Source organism: Neolamprologus brichardi, chromosome 6, assembly GCF_056152115.1.
Source record: "Neolamprologus brichardi isolate AB-2024 chromosome 6, ASM5615211v1, whole genome shotgun sequence".
Classification (NCBI taxonomy): Eukaryota; Metazoa; Chordata; class Actinopteri; order Cichliformes; family Cichlidae; genus Neolamprologus; species Neolamprologus brichardi.
In genome coordinates, this window is record NC_142109.1 from 31,724,890 (window position 1) to 31,744,688 (window position 19,799).

General features: G+C 37.7%; 2 protein-coding genes across 3 annotated transcripts in view; one reads left to right on the forward strand and one right to left on the reverse strand.

Moving 5' to 3' along the window:
- Positions 1-19,799, reverse strand: part of vwa11 (von Willebrand factor A domain containing 11) — a 30,429-nt gene that overhangs the window by 9,324 nt on the left and 1,306 nt on the right. Inside the window, exon 2 of one of the 2 annotated variants that reach the window (XM_035907763.2) lies at positions 1,454-1,485. The exons of the other annotated variant lie outside the window; for it this stretch is intronic. The gene's annotated coding sequence lies outside the window, so the exon portion shown is untranslated. The remainder of the gene's footprint in view (positions 1-1,453; positions 1,486-19,799) is intronic. 2 annotated transcript variants of the gene reach the window in all.
- Positions 15,970-18,401, forward strand: LOC102787651 (prostaglandin D2 receptor 2). The gene is given in 2 exon segments (XM_035907764.2): positions 15,970-17,013; positions 17,016-18,401. Coding segments are annotated over 2 exon segments (1,155 nt in total). The 5' UTR covers positions 15,970-15,978; the 3' UTR covers positions 17,136-18,401.

Sequence of the window (19,799 nt, forward strand, 5' to 3'; positions counted from 1 at the left end):
TAACTCACCCCATGGTCTTTTATGCTTAAGCTTAGGTAGTGTACTTCCTTGTACTTCAGTTATTTATGTAACTGAATGTCATTTCAGTTACATAAATAAACTATAAAATACAATCATACCTTGATGTTTCCAACCTATGACGACTCCAGTGGGCTTTAAAGTAAGCTGCCCTGTCACTGAATATATACTGAACTAAGGGAGGGGATCTGAACAAAAATAAAGAGCTGTAATCTAAGTTAACTGGAAGGCAATATATTTCAAAGTGTGCATCACCACAATGAATCAATTTGGCCACACCTTGAGGAACACATTTTTTCTTTCTGTAATACTTGCCATACTAAAATGAAATATAAACCTTGATTAGCATGTGATTATCACATTATAACAAAAAAGTTTGCCTGCAAAGGTTCAATAGTTCAGTTATCTCAGTATGTCTTTATGGACAAGTATAATACCTCTAATGGAGATTATTTTTGACCTGCATTTATTTTATGAGGTCAGTTTTAAGTACTAATACAAACACAACATTGTTTTTGTATTTACATTTTCTTCTTTCCCATTAAATCCATTTTTCATTTAATTCATGATAAAATCTTCCCAAAGCATTTTCTCCTTTCTAGAACTTGTGTCATGCATATTAAATCAACTGAAATTCATGGCAACATAAGTGACAATTTTAGTTTATAAAATAAGAAATAAATATTATATTACCATTATGCGCAGCATGTACTCATCTTTAATTTTACTAAACATGGTCAGGGTTACTCAATGGGCCATTTTGCTATGTTGCCAATTAGGTTTATGCATATTTTATTTTCAAGTACTTTCATTACAACATATTCATAAATATCATCAAACATTTGTTAGTTGTGCAAATGCTCAAATAATGGATAATTTGGCGAAGCCTTAATGTCTCCCAAGAAGAACAAGAGGCAGTGAGGAGGAAGAGGTCTCTGCTTAGACTCCCGCCCATAAGACCAGCCCCTGGACAAGCACAATTTTGTGTGATAGGGTTTTGTGTGATAAAGCAATATTCCATTTATTTCCACTCAGTTCAATTTATTTCAACTCAATTTTATTTATATAGCACGAAATCACAACAGCACAATTTTGTGACAGTGGGAAGAAAAATCCCTTTGAACAGGCAGAAACCTCTAGCAGAACATGACCCATGGTTGGGCAGCCATATACCATGACTGGTTGGGGGGGTAAGGGGAGGAAGACAGAACAAAGATAATGTGTGAGAGAAAACCAGACACCAATAATAACTAATGATTAACATGTTTCCCTTCAGTTGGCACATTCTTACTGATAGATCACTGTTTGATTCGTACATTGTACTTATTATCTTTGGGGTTTTAGATTATTTTTTACAATTGGACATTCTGTTAAAAAATACTGAAAGTGCTTTGGATAAGTGGTTACACATATCAACCAACTAAATCCTACTTACTTTAGCTTCCTGTTCTAAGTCAGTGGGAGAACCTAAAGAGGCCAAGAAAAACAAAACAAAACAAGAAAAACATGAAAGTTACGTTCTGACCAACCTGACTATATAAGTCGAAAAAGGGAGTGGAAGGAGAAATGGCAGTCTTAGTCATGCAGAAAACTTTAACAAAGTGGCAAGAAAATGCCATGTTCTCCCTTTCTTACTGTGTTAAAAAGCAAAAACAGTGTTTACTGAATTCATTTCTGTGTCCTCAATGCAAAGGCATAAAAAGTGGAGGCAGGGGCAAACAGGATTAGTCTGAATTACTCTTAGAGAGTTAGAAAGAGTTAGTCTGAACACTTTTTGGCAGGTGATTTCAAAATGCTTTGGAGTGAATGGGAGGTGTTTCTAAATTACCATCTTCAAATCCAGCTCACCCCATGGTCTTTTATGCTTAAGCTTAGGTAGTGTACTTCCTTGTACTAGTGTTGGGCTGTGAGCCAACCACAGAAAAGAGAGGACATAACATACAGGAAAATTATGCTCTATCTCGTCTGACTGCTTTGAGTCACTGCTGAACTGAAATTTGAGCCATTCAAACTTCAAGTCTGAAGTTGCAGATACTCTAGTAAAGGTTTTACCTCTTTGTTTTTGAAAGCAGTCATCCCTTCCTGGTGTTGTTCATAACTTATATGGAGAAGAATTTTTAGGCACAGCCCAGTGGTGATGTGGTGGCCTGGGGTTTACTTCTACACTATTTGCAAATCATGTTGCTTTTTGTTGACCTCAAGTTTACACTTGGGAAATTTGCATAGTGTAAAACGAAAACGAAAATTTTCTCCTCCAAGTCTGAAAATGTAAAAAGGATTTAATGAACTTAAAGTGAGGGAAAAATAACCCCATATGGTGAAGTTTAAGTGTCTCAGAGTCTTGTTCACCAGTGAACAGTTCAGTTCAATTCAATTCAATTCAGTTTTATTTATATAGCATCAAATCACTACAAGAATTGCCTCAAAGTGCTTTATATTGTAAGGTAATGACCCTACAAAGATACAGAGAAAAACCCATCAATAAGATGACCCTTCATGAGGAAGCATTTTGGCAACTGTGGGGAGGAAAAACTTCCTTTTAACAGGAAGAAACCTCCTAGCAACTTGTTGTGGGTGAAGAGAAGAACACAGAACAAAAGACACGCTGTAGAAGATAGTCAGAGATAATAATAACTAATGATTAAATGTATAAGATAAATGTTTATATGTTAATACACTAGAAAGATGTACAGTGCTGCAGTAGAGTTCTGTTAGAGTGAAAATGGCTCAGCTTGCCTGGACAGCTTTCTAGCAAACACAATATTAGTACTGAGGGCAATGCCCAATCTAATTCTGATTCCATATATTTTCAGTGAAAATGACTGGCACTAAAAATTTTGGTGTAATAGATGGCAGTCTGCCATTTGGTACTAATGAAGAAGTAAACAGTTGTTGTACACCAGTGGTCCCCTTTTTTGCGGCACAGACCGGTTTATGTCTGACAATATTTTCACGGACTGGCCTTCAAGGTGTCACAGATACAGTGGGGCAAAAAAGTATTTAGTCAGCCACCGATTGTGCAAGTTCCCCCACTTAAAATGATGACAGAGGTCAGTAATTTGCACCAGAGGTACACTTCAACTGTGAGAGACAGAATGTGAAAAAAAAAATCCATGAATTCACATGGTAAGATTTGTAAAGAATTTATTCGTAAATCAGGGTGGAAAATAAGTATTTGGTCACCTCAAACAAGGAAAATCCCTGGCTCTCACAGACCTGTAACGTCTTCTGTAAGAAGCTTTTCTGTCCCCCACTCGTTACCTGTATGAATGGCACCTGTTTGACCTCATCATCTGTATAAAAGACACCTGTCCACAGCCTCAACCAGTCAGACTCCAAACTCCGCCATGGCCAAGACCAAAGAGCTTTCGAAGGACACCAGGAAAAGAATTGTAGACCTGCACCAGACTGGGAAGAGTGAATCTACAATAGGCAAGCAGCTTGGTGTGAAAAAATCAACTGTGGGAGCAATCATCAGAAAATGGAAGACATACAAGACCACTGATAATCTCCCTCGATCTGGGGCTCCACGCAAGATCTCATCCCGTGGGGTCAAAATGATCATGAGAACGGTGAGCAAAGATCCCAGAACCACACGGGGGGACCTGGTGAATGACCTGCAGAGAGCTGGGACCAAAGTAACAAAGGTCACCATCAGTAACACACTACAACGGCAGGGAATCAAATCCCGCAGTGCCAGACGTGTTCCGCTGCTGAAGCCAGTGCATGTCCAGGCCCGTCTGAAGTTTGCCAGAGAGCACATGGATGATACAGCAGAGGATTGGGAGAATGTCATGTGGTCAGATGAAACCAAAGTAGAACTTTTTGGTATAAACTCAACTCGTCGTGTTTGGAGGAAGAAGAATACTGAGTTGCATCCCAAGAACACCATACCTACTGTGAAGCATGGGGGTGGAAACATCATGCTATGGGGCTGTTTTTCTGCCAAGGGGACAGGACGACTGATCCGTGTTAAGGACAGAATGAATGGGGCCAAGTATCGTGAGATTTTGAGCCAAAACCTCCTTCCATCAGTGAGAACTTTGAAGATGAAACGAGGCTGGGTCTTCCAACATGACAATGATCCAAAACACACCGCCCGGGCAACAAAGGAGTGGCTCCGTAAGAAGCATTTGAAAGTCCTGGAGTGGCCTAGCCAGTCTCCAGACCTCAACCCCATAGAAAATCTGTGGCGGGAGTTGAAAGTCCGTGTTGCTCGGCGACAGCCCCAAAACATCACTGCTCTTGAGAAGATCTGCATGGAGGAATGGGCCAAAATACCAGCTACTGTGTGTGCAAACCTGGTAAAGACCTATAGTAAACGTTTGACCTCTGTTATTGCCAACAAAGGTTATGTTACAAAGTATTGAGTTGTATTTTTGTTATTGACCAAATACTTATTTTCCACCCTGATTTACGAATAAATTCTTTACAAATCCTACCATGTGAATTCATGGATTTTTTTTCACATTCTGTCTCTCACAGTTGAAGTGTACCTCTGGTGCAAATTACTGACCTCTGTCATCATTTTAAGTGGGGGAACTTGCACAATCGGTGGCTGACTAAATACTTTTTTGCCCCACTGTAAATACAACAAAATAAAACCAGTACCAGTACCAAAAAAAGAAGATTTATTCATAACACACAGGAAAAGACCCAGGGAAACAGAGTTAATGATAAAAATGATAAAAAAAAAAAAAAAAAATTAATAACAATAAAGAAACCCTGAAAACCATAAATTTCACACCCGAGCCTCAATGGCCTGGTACCAGATGTCTCACAGACTGGTACCGGTCCGTGGCCTGGGGCCTGATAAATTTTATCAAAACGCTAATCAGTTTATTTAGTTATTTTTTATTAGTGCAGCTTTTGGTTGAATTCCAGGTCATGAAATGTCAGCTCTTCCATAAATGATTTTACTACTGAATAATATCTTTTTACACAGCTAAATTTAACTCGTACATGAAAATATATCAGTGGTGGTGAAACACATGTAGTGCAGTGTTTCATCGTGCAAACTGTCTCATTGTTTGGGTGTCACGGTACGGAGTGTGGACAGGAATCACGCTCAAAAAAAAAAAAAAACTACTTCATGTCCTTCCAAACAATCTTCCTTCTCTCAAAAACTGAAACAAAGCCTGATAACTTTTATTCCCCGACTCCTTTTGCTATAACTTAATAAGATCCAATTTCATGTTAATGTTACTGAGACGTTGGACCAGTTGTCTCCTCTCTAGCTTATAATTCCGACACTGCAAAATAACATCCTCCAAAGTTTTCTCCTCTCCACAATAGTCACATTTCATTGAATTCAATCCTGTATGTCCAAATCTCAGTCTTGACACCACAACCTCCTTTCGCCTACTCCTTCCTGTGGCTCTCCTTACTCCCACCCCCCTTTGAATTTTATATAACCACCTTCCCCTCCTTTCTTCTTCCCACTGTTTCTGCCATCTACCCCTCATTTCTAGCTTAATAATATGCTTAACTTCCACCTGACCAAAACTCACCACCAGATCAACTATCCTATGATTAGTGGCTTCCTTTGCTAACCTATCTGCTGCTTCATTCCCCCTTACCCCATAGTGAGCTGGGACCCATACAAACACTACTGACAGACCCATCATATGTATTCTGAAAGGAGTTTGCTGAATCTCTATTAAAATATTTGATCTACCTTCCGAATGACCGCTCTATAGACTGACCATGCCTGCTCTTGAATCTGAACAAATAATTGCTTTCAATGGCCTCAACTCTTCCACCCACTGAACCGCTAATAGAATTGCTATCATTTCTCCTGTAAACACAGACAATCCATCATTAATCCTCTTCCCAATGTCAACCATAAAGTCCGGAATTACTACTGCTACCCCCACTTGACTAGCTGGATTCTTTGAAAGCATCCGTATAAGAACTGAACTGAGTCTAGACCGCCTGCCCTATCCTTACTCTTCTGGTGCAATAACGCAAAATCTACAGCTGCTTCAGGAAGTATCCATGGAGGGATTGCAGGCCACGGCACTCGCTGACATATGTCTGACTGATCTGAACAACTCTTTGTGCCCATCTCAGATTTCATATCAAAGACGTAAAAAAAAAAGTATTATGTCCATTTGAAGGCTGCTCCAAATACTCCAGTGTCCGAACATCATTTTCCAGCCATATTTCTTGAAAACATAAGCAGACAGTTCGGCATTCAAGGCAACAAGAAATTGGTGAAATTGCCATAATACAAGGACAGGACACAGTTAATCTATTAGAAGACAGGAATTCACAGCACAATAGTACTGATGAAGACGTATTTCTATATCGATTGGCATTGCTTTATTTAACCTCCTAAGACCCAAACTCTTCCACGGCATGAATTTTTAATTTCTCTTTGATATTTGGGCTGATTGGGACCCGATGAATGTAAAAGTAAAGAATTACAAGACTTTTTTTTTACCTAATTTTTGTTTCTAAGAAAAATGAGAGCCACATATGAGGATATTCGTTTAAAATTTTCAATAGAACAGTAGCAGTGTAATGTCCTCGTAAGTGGATATCAGGCCCTTGTAGGGTAAAATTGAGTATTTTGGTCTAAATAACCCAAAATGTGACGCCAGGTCCTAGGTGGTTAAAAATAGAGATGGGTATTGATAAGATTTTCACGATTCCATTTTCGATTCTGTTTAACGATTCGATTCTTTATCGATTCTCTTATCGATTCTTTTTAAAAAAGGAGAACACTAAGGTCGATTAGCTTAGAACTTTGTTGTATATCTTCTCTTCTTTGTTTTATATCTTCTCTATATCTTCAGGAGTAACATGGCCTTACAGACCCAACAGTGAGATCTTAAGAGATCCACAGCCTACGGCTCTTCAATGGGGTGTCACAGGGTCCCCGGGAAAAAAAATTGTAAATGTAAAATAATAAAATAAATATTCTTCTGTAGCAATAACAAAGTATAACATAAATTATTCAGTAGCAATTACACAAGAATATCCAGTAATGTCCCTGCCTACAATTAAACACATTCCCTTACCGAAAATCGGGGCATGGCAACAACAAGGTTGGCATAGCAGACATACTTCTCATGATGAAGTATTACAAGGAAAACGAAGACTCCCTCTTTGACTTAGCAGATGTAAGCTTTTTCCATACAGCTCTAGGTTTAATGCTGTTGCTCGCTGTCATGTTTTTTGGGGAGTTTTTGTTACATGAAATGTCTTGGTCCTTTTTCTGTTAGGAAACATCTGGCAGGAAACATCTAACAGGATGTCTCTTGGGGCAGAGGGCAACCTGCCAATGACGCCAAGGCTTGTTATGCTTGGTAAAAAAGTCATTTATGAATCAGAGCTGATATCCAGCAAAGTAACCATCAAATTTCACATTACATATTACTGATCAACATGGTAGTCTAGCTACACCAACAGCAGAAGTACTGAATTCAATACTGTAAAGTTTAACAGCAGCACAAACTATAAACTCCAAAATAACCATACAGCTGATGCAACTCTGGTAATTTAATTGGGCTGACTCTTTGTTAGGTGTGTTTAATGTGCAGAATAATTCCCAATCATGTACAATCATAATATGTTAAAACGGACTTATGTACATAAGGCCATTAATAATTAACTGTACATAGCTATTTGCTTTACGATTATCTAGACAGTGTGAAGAAGTGAAGTATTGGAGTTATTTTATGTTGCATAATGACAATGTTGTCCCTATAAATTTAAGGACAAAGTTCAATGACTGCCACCTGCTGGATGGTGGGTGCAGAGGGGCGTGTAATTGTTGAGCTGGACAAAGAGAACACCTTTGCTGATGCGATGTCAGTCTTCTTTGGTTCATTCTATGTATTGAACCTGGAATACCAGGAGTCAACGTGTGCAATATTGGAACTAATTCAGAGGTATTTTTGAACAGTTAGCTAATAGTGATAGATGATGAATAAATAATCTCTGAGTAACTCATTATTTCACATCACAACTCAATGTTACTGTGTGTTACTATTTATTATGGCACGCTTTAAGGTTTTTTGTAAGGATTAACCCTGAAGACGGAACAAAATGTACCTCCAACAATGAAGACAAGCTCTCTCATCATCTTACAAGAAGCTGTCTCTGTCCAATAGGTTTTTTGAGTGCAACAGTTTTTTTTTCCTTCTTTTACCCATTGGTTAAAAATGATTTCAGCTACTTACACTTTGTCACATGTATTGGCTCACCCTACAAATCAATGAACTCAGTCCACAAAGCAAGGTCAGGGTTCAGTGCAGGACAGTAAAGTTCCTTCACACCACACATGCTCATCCATGTCCTTGTGGACCCTGCTTTGTGCGTTAGTGATGGGTCGGTCGCGAATGAAATGGCTCTTAGAGCCGGTTCTCTGACGTGAACGATGCGAGCCGGCTCCTTATCGTGAGCCGTGGTATTTTTTTCCCCCCTTTCTCTCACCCTCTCTCTCGCACTTTTTTTCCGCTTCTCTCCGCATGCGAGCCTTGTGCTTTACGCTGGGCAGAGGGGGGAGGGGTGGTAGTTACACTCAGTAGCACAGGAACAGAGCAGGAGGGAGAGAGAGAGAAAGAGCCAGGGACTACAACGTCACATTAGAAAGGTATAGTAATCATCCACAACTATTTTCAGTTGCGGATGATAAAGGATTCAGAAAGTTTATTCATGCAGGTCTAGGGCTGCCACGATTAGTCGACTATCAAAATCGTCGACGACTGATTTAATAGTCGACGCGTCGTTTGAAGCTTTGTAAGATCCCAAAAGACGCAGCAATAAGTAGTAGGATTTAAGAGTGTAATAACGGACTGAAACAGAAGATGGCAGCACTGCATGTACAAGGATGCCAGCTGCCGTTAAACCCCGAAGAAGAAGAAGCTGTGTCCCAGAATTCATAGCGCAGCCCAGCTCAGTTTACAACAATGGTGGCAGCTAGTTAGTTTTAATATTTCTCTTATTATTCTTTCTGGGCCACAAAATAAACGTTTAACATATTTTTAGGCGAGAACGTAACTGTATAAACCTCAAATATCTGCTCAGTTTATCAAGACACCACATATTTTCAAAAGCGCTCTGATGTTTTCTGAGACATCTGTTACCCACTAGCTTGATAGCTAGCCGGGGGCAAGGCTCACTAGAGTCCGTGAGAACACCGGACTCCTGGCAAATCGTTTTCAAACCCACCGCCGTCTTTCGCTACTCAGGTTAAACATGTAATATAAGTCACTTAGATAACTTAAAAATGTTATTGTTTGGCTTTTTTTAGTATTTTATTTGTTCCTGAATAAATCGGTTTTGCTGAGATTAAAGTTATAGTTTTTACACAGCTGAATAAACGTCAGGCAGACAACTGATTATCAGAAGTGTGAGATACTGGAGAATATACTCCGGTGTCCCGTTATATTTTAGATAGCAAGGAAGTTATTAAACGTCACCGAAACAATCTGCAAATTTCATTAAAATTTAATAAACTATTAAACTATCATCTTGTCTTTATTTTTAGTTAGCACATACCTTAAACACTTAGCGCTGTAAGCTAATGATGGTTATATAAGAGCAGATGCATGCTGGTGCAATAAGCTGTACGTTTTACGTCCAGTGGATGCATGATCTGATTAGTCGACTAATTGCAAAAATAATCGATGACTAGTCAACTATCAAAATAATTGTCTGTGGCAGCCCTATGCAGGTCCATATGACAGAGAATGTGCATCTTCTTTTTGTTTTCATATTATAATTTATATTTAATTGTGTTGTGGTTTTCAGTGTTTCGTGTTGTTTCACTTTAAATTTGTAAAAGGAAAAAGCTGAAAATTTAAATAGTTAAAAGTTGAAATGTGACTTGTTGATTTTTGTATTATATGATTTATTTATTACATTTTATGTGGAGTGAATAAATAAAAGTATATTTACGGTGGCCCCTACAGACAAAGCACGTACAAACTCCAAAACACGTACGAACTCTGAAGCACGTACAAACCCTGAAGCATGTACAAACTCCAAAACACGTAAAAACTCCAAAACACGTAAAAACATGTACAAACTCCGAAGCACGTACAAACTCCAAAACACGTAAAAGCTCAGAAGCACATAAAAACTCAAAACACGTACAACAGAAGTGCTCCAGGATGCTAGGGGCAGTGTTGAGCTTTTGTTACCTAGTGGCTACACAAGCCAGCAAGTACCAACGACCGGATTTGGTGTGTGGCAGTAACAGGTAAATAAATTTTTTATTATTTGACTATATATGAATGCTTGTGTATAAATACACAAACAATACACATATGCTTTCATGCTTTCAATTGTGTAATTTCAGTGATCTAGGTAGCTCTGTTTTGGAAGCTCAGTTCATGCTAGAAATGTGTTTTGGAGTTTGTACGTGTTTTGTCTCTATGGGCCACCACATATATTTATATATAAACATGTATAAATGGTAAATGGTAAATGGCCTGTATTTGTATAGCGCTTTACTAGTCCCTAAGGACCCCAAAGCGCTTTACATATCCAGTCATCCACCCATTCACACACTGGTGATGGCAAGCTACATTGTAGCCACAGCCACCCTGGGGCGCACTGACAGAGGATAAATAAAACTACTTTTTTTTACATTAGTAATTCCTTTTGTGCATAATTTTATATTATTGTTAATAATAAATTAATTAAAGCAACAAAACAACCTGAAGAGCCGGTTCTTTTTAGTGAGCCGAGCCGAAAGAGCCGGTTCTCTAAAAAGAGCCAGAAATCCCATCACTGTTGTGCGTTGATTTGGTGGTGTGAGCCAGTATTTTGGACAAAGTGTATATAAAGGCAGAAGTGTGGGGCTTGATATTCTATTCATTACAATTCAGTTTATTTGAATGGTGCCAACAAAATAAATGCTAAGGCACTTCAGAGTGTAGGTTTAAGACCCTAAAAAATATAACTAAGAAAACCCAGCACTTGTGCACATGTTGTCTGTCATGATATGGATATGACATAATATCATTATTGTTTGTACAACCATGTCAGAAAATACATGGGTTAAATGGTTTAGTAAAAACAAGTGCTTCCTCAATGAAAATATGTTTTCAGTTCTTTTCAGCTTTTGATTTGCGAAATGCGTATTTCTGCAGAGAAAAATCAGAACTGAAATAAATAAATAAATGGTGTAAAGCACACCAAGATTCACACACACACACACACTTCCAAAGGGTTAAAAAAATAATTTTTTTTTACAAATTATTTATATATATATATATATATATATATATATATATATATATATATATATATATATATATAATTTGTAAAAAAAAAAATATATATATATATATATATATATATATATATATATATATATATCCCTGAATAGGATGAGGGACCTATGGATATATAAATATATATATATATATAATTTGTAAAAAAAAAAAAAAAAAATATATATATATATATATATATATATATATATATATATATATATATATATATATTTATATATTTAAATTTTACCCTCCAGTCTCTTACAGTGTGTTACTGTTTCCCGATATTACGGTAAATTACGACGTGTTGAACAGTAAATGACCGCCTGTGGGAACACAGTATCCTCTAACAGAGATGGATATTTTTGGTATTGATGATGCGTGATAAAGGTAAGTTACTGGTAAATATACTGCAGTTTTATCACCTTGAAGCAAGCTTACAGTGACATAGCGTGAATAAACAGTAGCATACCAATTTCTTAATCACAGTATGATGTTACTTTGTTGACGTAATTTACGTCAAAAGGCATAACGGTATCTCACTGGCGACAGTGCCGCCAGTGAGATACCGTAAAAGAGGCTACAGTTAATTACCATAATTTGTCCAAGAGTATTATACCACAACAGCAAAAAACGGTATCATCCCGGTAACTTACCTTAACGCAGAATGACTCTGGCAACAGTGACACCAGTGTATTACTGCAAAGTGGAGACGAAAAGTCTAACAGTGTGTTACACCCACTGTGTCATTAGACATTTTTTTCAGTGTATGGGGCGGAGCAAAGGGAGGTATGTCAGCATTCATCTCTGTGTGTCTGGGATTCAGTAGGTGTCTCCAGGACTGGAAAGTACTATAAACTGAGAAAACTGAAGTGCTGAGTAAGAAAAGTAGGCTCACAAGAAGTGCACAACAGAAATTTTTGAAAAGTTTCAACTTTCTATTTCTTCTGTGAATCTGACCGACTATTCAGGTGAGTGTTTTCTACAATACTAAAGTTTAGTTATGAGTACAAGCTATGTATGCAGTCATCATAGTTTTGCTCTACTTCTTGCTTTTGTTGAGCAATAGTTATGTTTGGTTTTGAGCTTGTCACCTGTCTCTTTATACATTTAATTTTAACAATGGACAGTAAATCTGATATATGGATTATTGCACATTTAGTTAGCAGAGTTTTGTTTTGTTTTTTTTTTGTTTGTTTGTTTTTTAAAAGGCTACACTTCAATGTAATTTAATTCATTGAGACAAAGGTGTAACTCAGTTTTATGGCCAATGTAGAGGCTGTATATTATGTTGCTGTTGAATTGAATTGCTGTTACTTAATAAAATATGACCTGACTATATAGAGCACACATAAAGCATAAGAATCAATAGAATTCACATAAAAGTGTAATGTGTAGCAGCTGTCAAGGTAGTAAAGATAGAAATAATTCCACACTGATAATATGCTTTGACATAATAGACTCAATGTTCATAAAAGCACAAATCTCTATTTTCATAATCACTACAGCTGGTGCCAAAGCAGGCAGAGTTGCCTGGTGAAATTGTTCTGTCTTGTATTAGATGGGCCTCTCATAATGTAGGTATTCAAAGACTGAGTTCACCCAAGATTAGGGATGGGTATCGAAAACCGGTTCTTGTTGAGAACCGGTTCCCACTGTTTCAATTGCGGCAGGTAAATAATCAACTAACAGTGCATATTATGTTAGCGCGATCTGCCTTATTACAAAACCTGCCATTACTGTGCATTTAGGTGACCATGATGAGATAGACAGACAGAGTCTGGCTGGCTCAGATGCTGGCAGTTCTCGCTGCAGTCTACCAGTAGCGTCTCCTTTCAGGCCAGGATAGACAAATGTCACTGAGCAGTGACTAAGTTTGTGGTCAAAGGCTTGAACCCATTTGCCACAGCAGATGCCCCCGATTTTCGGTAAGTGAATGTGTTTAATTGTAGGCAGGGACATTATTGGATATTCTTGTGTAATTTCTACAGAATAATTTATGTTATACTTTGTTATTGCTACAGAAGAATATTTATTTTATTATTTTACATTTACAATTTTTTTTTCCTGGGGACCCCGTGACACCCCATTGACGAGCCGTAGGCTGTGGATCTCTTAAGATCTCACTGTTGGGTTTGTAAGGCCATGTTACTCCTAAATTTCTATCTTGTTCAAAGAGAAGATAAAAAACAAAGTTCTAAACTAATCGACCTTAGTGTTCTCCTTTTTTAAAAAGAATCGATAAAGAATCAAATCATTAAACAGAATCAAAAATGGAATCGGAATCGTGAAAATCTCATCGATACCCATCCCTACCCAAGATATTTAAAAAGTTCTCCAGAAAGCTAAAACAACCCCTAAATTAGTAATCCAAGAAAGAAAGAAACACTCATGCATTCACGTCAGCATTGTGTCTCGTTTTTATCAACTCATCTTTCTGTATTCATGTGCAGACTTGGTGTTGTGTTTACCTCATCTACATCATGAGTGCAGGGACATGACTAAGAATGTAACCATAGCTAAGGGACAACAATGTTGCTTTGAATTTTATACGTGAATAGTCAAATGTTTTTATTATAAAAATCTCAACCCATATTTCAGTGCCTGTAAAATGTCTGGAATCTGTTGGAAAATAAGGAAGAAATAGCAACAGTAGAGAACAATTAGAACAGGCAGAAACTTAAAGTTCATATTAATAGTGTATTTCTTTATTTTACCTCCCTTAATGTTCAATACTAGAACTACTAAAAAGCTACTGTAGTAATCAGATAATTTTTTTATTAGCTACACTGTCTCTGTTGTAAGGGCGTCACTGCTTTGTGTTACTCCCCTTAATCTAATCTAACAATAAATACTTGTGTTAAAGCTGAGCCACAAATTATTCAAATGTATCGGCCCTAGGATTTTTTTTCGTTTGGAGTTCTTCATGTATTGGAATTGGAAATCCATAGTTCTGGAAACAATGTGGCATGTGGTAATCAGGGGGAAAAAATGACTCTTCGTTTAAGACGCAGTTATCTTGATTCCATTTACTACTTCATCTACTTCCTACTTGCGTAAGTACAGTGGTCCTAGTGTTAACGTGCCAGGTAACTGTCAGTGGGTTTTGTGCCTGAGGTGCAGATCGTGTCTTCAGTCATGACTTTAAATAGTTCCTAACTGTTCACACTTACAGGAGAGGCTTACAACCTTAAAGTCAAATCTCTGATGAGACAAGCATATAAGCCACAACTAATCTTTGTGAGGAGTGAAGTGATAACGAGTGTCTATTTCTCTAATTTGAACATATCACATTCACGCACTGTGAATTATGCAGTCATGATCTAGCAACTTCATAATCATGTCCATTTTAAGAAATGACCCTTAAGTATGTTGATAGTAGTAATATCAGGAAAAAAGAAAAAAAAAAGTGATTATTTGATGTCTTCCTTTGTCTTTTACAATTTTAAAATGACTTTTATAATGATTTATCATAACATTAACAACAATCACTTGAAATCTTAAAAATAGGTGTTTTGAATTGTGTACACAGTATGGTAATGTTTTAAAACTGAAACGTGCCCGTACATTTAAGTTTTGGCTACCCTTATGTCTTTAGAGCAAAGTGTATATTTCACTGGCGATATTATGGGCTGATAACGACAGGCATCCTCACAGATTGTTGGTATCTCTGTTTTCTACTATGGATTGTCTTTAACTAAGCATGTGTAGTTGCTCAATAGATGGTATGTGGCTAGTCTACAAAAACAAGCTTTGACATGTTTCAAAGAGACTGTGTCGCTGTTTTTCTTATTTTTTTCTCACAACGAACTTCCATGACAGTTATGGTGAAAGACAACTGCTTTAATTTCCAAAAATATTACTACCCAGTGATTCACTATTCACCAATAATCATATTAGTCATAATGCTGAAAGCAAAGTATGTAATTGCTCAATAAAAACAAAAAGATAAACAGGCAAGAAAAGTGGAATCAAGGCACCTTAGGGTGTGGAAGGAGTGTCAGTGGTAAGCACAATCACATTAAGGTTTCATAACATTATCTCAAGAGGATGCACCTCCCCAGCACATTTATCTGTTGTGCCAAATCAAAATCATGAGTATCAAAAGGGAAATAGGAATCACTAACGCCAAACCACAGGGACAGTTGACAAATCTCAGCTTATTTTTCGCCATTCCAACAAATATGCTAATTTTTTTTTTGCCTTCAACAGAGCTTGTATATATATATTTATTCAAGCTCTTGTGAATATATGTTGTTTTTAATTTACCTCAACTCGATCAAAACAAACATTTAAAAGTGAAACCATAATTCAGTCCAGCAGGTGTCACTATAGCAAGTGCTGAGATCCAATACGTCTCTCTCAGAGACAGCAACTTTGATAGATACTCCATGTATGTCTGGCTATAATATACGTGGAGTATGCGGCAGCCGGGTGTTTAGCTATGAAAAACTCCATGTTCCCAGTGCAAATTGCTGTTTTGTGCTTTGAAATGTGTTGTTTGAGTATCTCTTTGCTTGTTCAGCGTAAGCTTGCTCACAGGGGCATTTAAACACATAGATTACTTATTACATTCTCACAAAGATGGATATGAGATCAGGAAAGTAAAATACCTCGTGACCTTTTGTAAAACAAATGGTACCTGCGTTAAATCTGACTTTAACTGGTTATTCATAAGCTTCGTGTCTGTGTCTTGTTTCACTTTTCAGAAAAAATTATCTCAAACATGACAAATGTCTCAGAGGACCAGGTTTTCTGTCCCCAGCTTGAGATGATGAGGAGGCATGAACTTAATAACAACACACAGGTCAATCTGACTGTGGTTTGCATCCATGGACTGGTCTCTGGCCTGGGGATTTTGGAGAATGCCTTGATCATCTGGGTGGTGGGCTTCCGCCTAAGACAACGCACCGTGGCCTCCATCTGGGTGCTCAACCTGGCCCTGTCTGACTTCCTGGCTACCCTGACGCTTCCCCTGTTCACTTTATACCTAAACTTTCGTCACAGCTGGGAGCTCGGCAACCCACTTTGCAAAGTGCAGACATTCATCTTTTTCTTCAACATGTTTGTATCAGCCTTCCTTTTGGCAGCCATTTCGCTGGACCGCTTACTTCTGGTCACCAAGCCAGTGTGGAGCCAAAATCATCGATCAGTAGCAGGAGCGTGGAAAGTGTGCATATTGGGTTGGCTATGGGCAGCAGCTAATGCATTGCCATATTTTGTTTTCCGCTCAGTAACTGAAACGAAGCATAAAAGAAAGTTGTGCTATCACAATTTTGCCATGTATTCCTCACATGCCACACTTGAGAGAGACTGTAACATGAGGCAGTGGACCACAGCTATCTCCAAGCTGCTGCTGGCATTCATATTGCCACTGGCAGTGATTGCAGGAAGCTACATCAAAATTGGTCTCAGTCTGAGGAGCAGGAACAGGAGGAGGAAGCAGAGTGCCACTAGACTAACTGATGATCTGATTACGTTAAACAGAAATCAACAATCAAGAACTACACATGGAAGAACTGCAGCCACAAATAAATTATCTCTCAAATTTCTAATCCCTTGTCCATCATTAACCACTAAAGAAGACCCCTTGACCCCTACCATCCCTAATCTAACGAGTCAGAGCCAGCTATCCCAGAGTTTCACTAAAATGGTGACATCTGTGATTACAGCGTTTGCACTGTCCTGGGCTCCTTATCACATCTTCTGTATGATTGAAGTGGCAGCCCAATATAATATGGAATATCTCAAACTGGTGGAAGTAGGTCTACCTCTAGCTACAACACTGGCATTCTTAAATCCACTACTGAATCCTATTCTCTATGTCTTCAGTTGCCCACGTTTCTGTGTAAGAATACGGCAGAGTCTGGGAGCAGTGTTTGACGGACTGGTAGAAGAAAGAGGGGTGTTACTGATGACCCCAGGAAAGAGCTTAATAAGTCACATTAGGAGGAGGAGCAATCGAGATGTTGGCCTAGGAATCCCAGCATCACCCTGTCAGTGATACAGTAGCCAGCCCACCGTCTCATCAGCTTTGCAGGACAATATAGTGGAGCATAGCTGAGACATCAATTGATTTTTGGCTTTGTGCCTCGGGAAGTGCATGAATTACATTTAATCAAGCACATGTGCCCTACAGGTACTGTAAGACATACACTATATTACCAAAATTCTACTATCCAAATTATTGACACACTCCTAAAACATGTGGAAGAGTTGAAGCTGTTATAGTTGCAAAGGGTGGTCCAACATCATCAACTTAAGTTTATGTGTTTGTGAAGGCAGACAATCAATACTTTTGGCCATACAGTTCAATTCAATTTAATCTATATAGCACCAAATCCCAATAACAGTTGTGTCAAGGCCCTCCCAATAATACAAAGAAAAGCCCAACAATCATATGACCCCCATGAGTAAGTGCTTTGGCGACTGTGAGAAGGAAAAACTCCCTTTTCATAGAATTAAATAACAATGTGTAAATGTATGGTTTGTATTGTGTTTGTGCAGCAAACTATAGTTATCCATACGGTACGGTGCTTTGTTCCTGACTGAAATCACTGCTCACACTGTTGCTGAAGTTTCAACACCTGAAACTAAACATTTCCATGTTAACAGTGACATCATTGATTGTTCCACCAATCAGTGTTTTGATTTAAGGCTGTAAGAAGAGTAGCTCAAATGTGGGACATGATACATCATCAACAACTATATAGTTTTGTTAGTAATCAGTGAAGTTACATTTCAAATGTTTTTATACGGCCTTTTAAAATTGTACTACATTGTCACTACTACCCCTGAATGGCGAGCCTATAAAGATCAATACATCAGCTTGAGCATGTGACTGAAAACTGGAAAATGTATATCCTTCTGATTTAGTGCAAGACCGTGGTGATTTGTAGTTAGCTTTCCCGAGCTCTATCATGAGGTCGAAATTCAGTTTGTACAGTAGAAAATATATTGTTCCATATCCTGTCTCATGTAAAAGTTACAAAATCTTAGCATTCATGCACAGCGTTTAACATTGTAAATGTGTCCGTGTTCGAATTTCAAGTATTTTTATACTTATCTTTTTATAGTGATGTACAGCTGTTTTAAATGTTTAAAATAAAAAGCTGTAATTGTTTGTATCACTTTGGTGGAACTTTGGTATTAAACTCATAAACATTTTTAAATGACTGGATGAATTTAGAGTGGAATTTAGCTTGTTTGTCTTTTCAGTCACTTTATTAACCTTTTTGTAAGAAGAAAAGATGCCATAGATAGATGGCCCCGTGCTGCCAATTCATACTGTACAGTTTTTAAACACCAGAGGGCAGAATAGCACTGATTTTGAACAGGAGCCATGAAACCACAATGCAGGATTATGCTTTTCAGGTCCTGTCCTCCAGTAACACTTTAAATCTAAACTGCTGATTGCCCAACCACCTATCTGAGTGATTGAATTTGATCATATCTGATATCCATTTTGATTGACTATCTCATCACTGCAATAGCAATTGTCTGCTTTCATCACACTGAGCTGAACACAGACTAACATATAATGTAGGCCACAGAAGGGTGGGATTACCATAGAGGTAGTTGTAATTTGAAGAGAATATTAGACAGTGGAGAGCCAGAATATAAAGACAGAGCAGGATTAAACAGGTCAGGCAAGCATAAAAAATTCCTCTTTCCCCTCAGCTTATCACTTTGAACAGATTATCATTCTTTCTCCACCTCTGCTTACGACTCACTTCTTTTTTCCCCTTCAGTAATCATCTGTTTCTGACTGCATGTTTGCGTTGATTTCCAGCAATGATTTATTTTGCTTTGTAAACGATAGAGTAAAAGAAAAAGATCACAGTAAATCAAAGACACAGAAAAAAGAAAAGAAATGCAAAAAAAGGAAGACTCAGACAGGGATGGAAAAGTGTTGCCTGAGCCTGGCATTTCGTTTATTAGTTTTACAATACACAGGGTTGCAAAGTCAAAGTAATTACTAGCATGAGGGGAAGTAGAGTTTCTTCTGTATTCTGTCTATTAAGTAATTTTTTATTATCATTTTTTTGTTTCCCAATATTTACATTCTGCTTATTTGATAATACTTTGTATATTTGATTACTTTACATATTTTTTATTGTTAGCCAAATAGTGTGTTTTGGGTTTGTTTGGTTTTTTTTTTTTGGTAATTGTAAAAATCTGAGGAAAGCATGAATAACCCTAAGTTATTGGTATTTTACAAAAATTGTGTATCCTAGTATTTAATCAGTTCAATTCAATTCAATTTTATTTATATAGCGCCAAATCACAACAAAAGTCGCGTCAAGGCGCTTTATAGATACAGAGAAAAACCCAACAATCATATAATCCAGTACTGTGCTAACAAATTAAATTTCATATTCCGTCTAAGTGATCGAGTGTTGAGTGGAGGGAGGGGCTAATCTTTATAGTCTGAATATCTCTTTAAATTCTCAATAATTCTCAGTAATTGTCAAAACCGAGATATGTGAATCTAAAGATGAAAGATATAGAAGTAATAAAGATTAAAGGGTACTGACAGTCAACAAG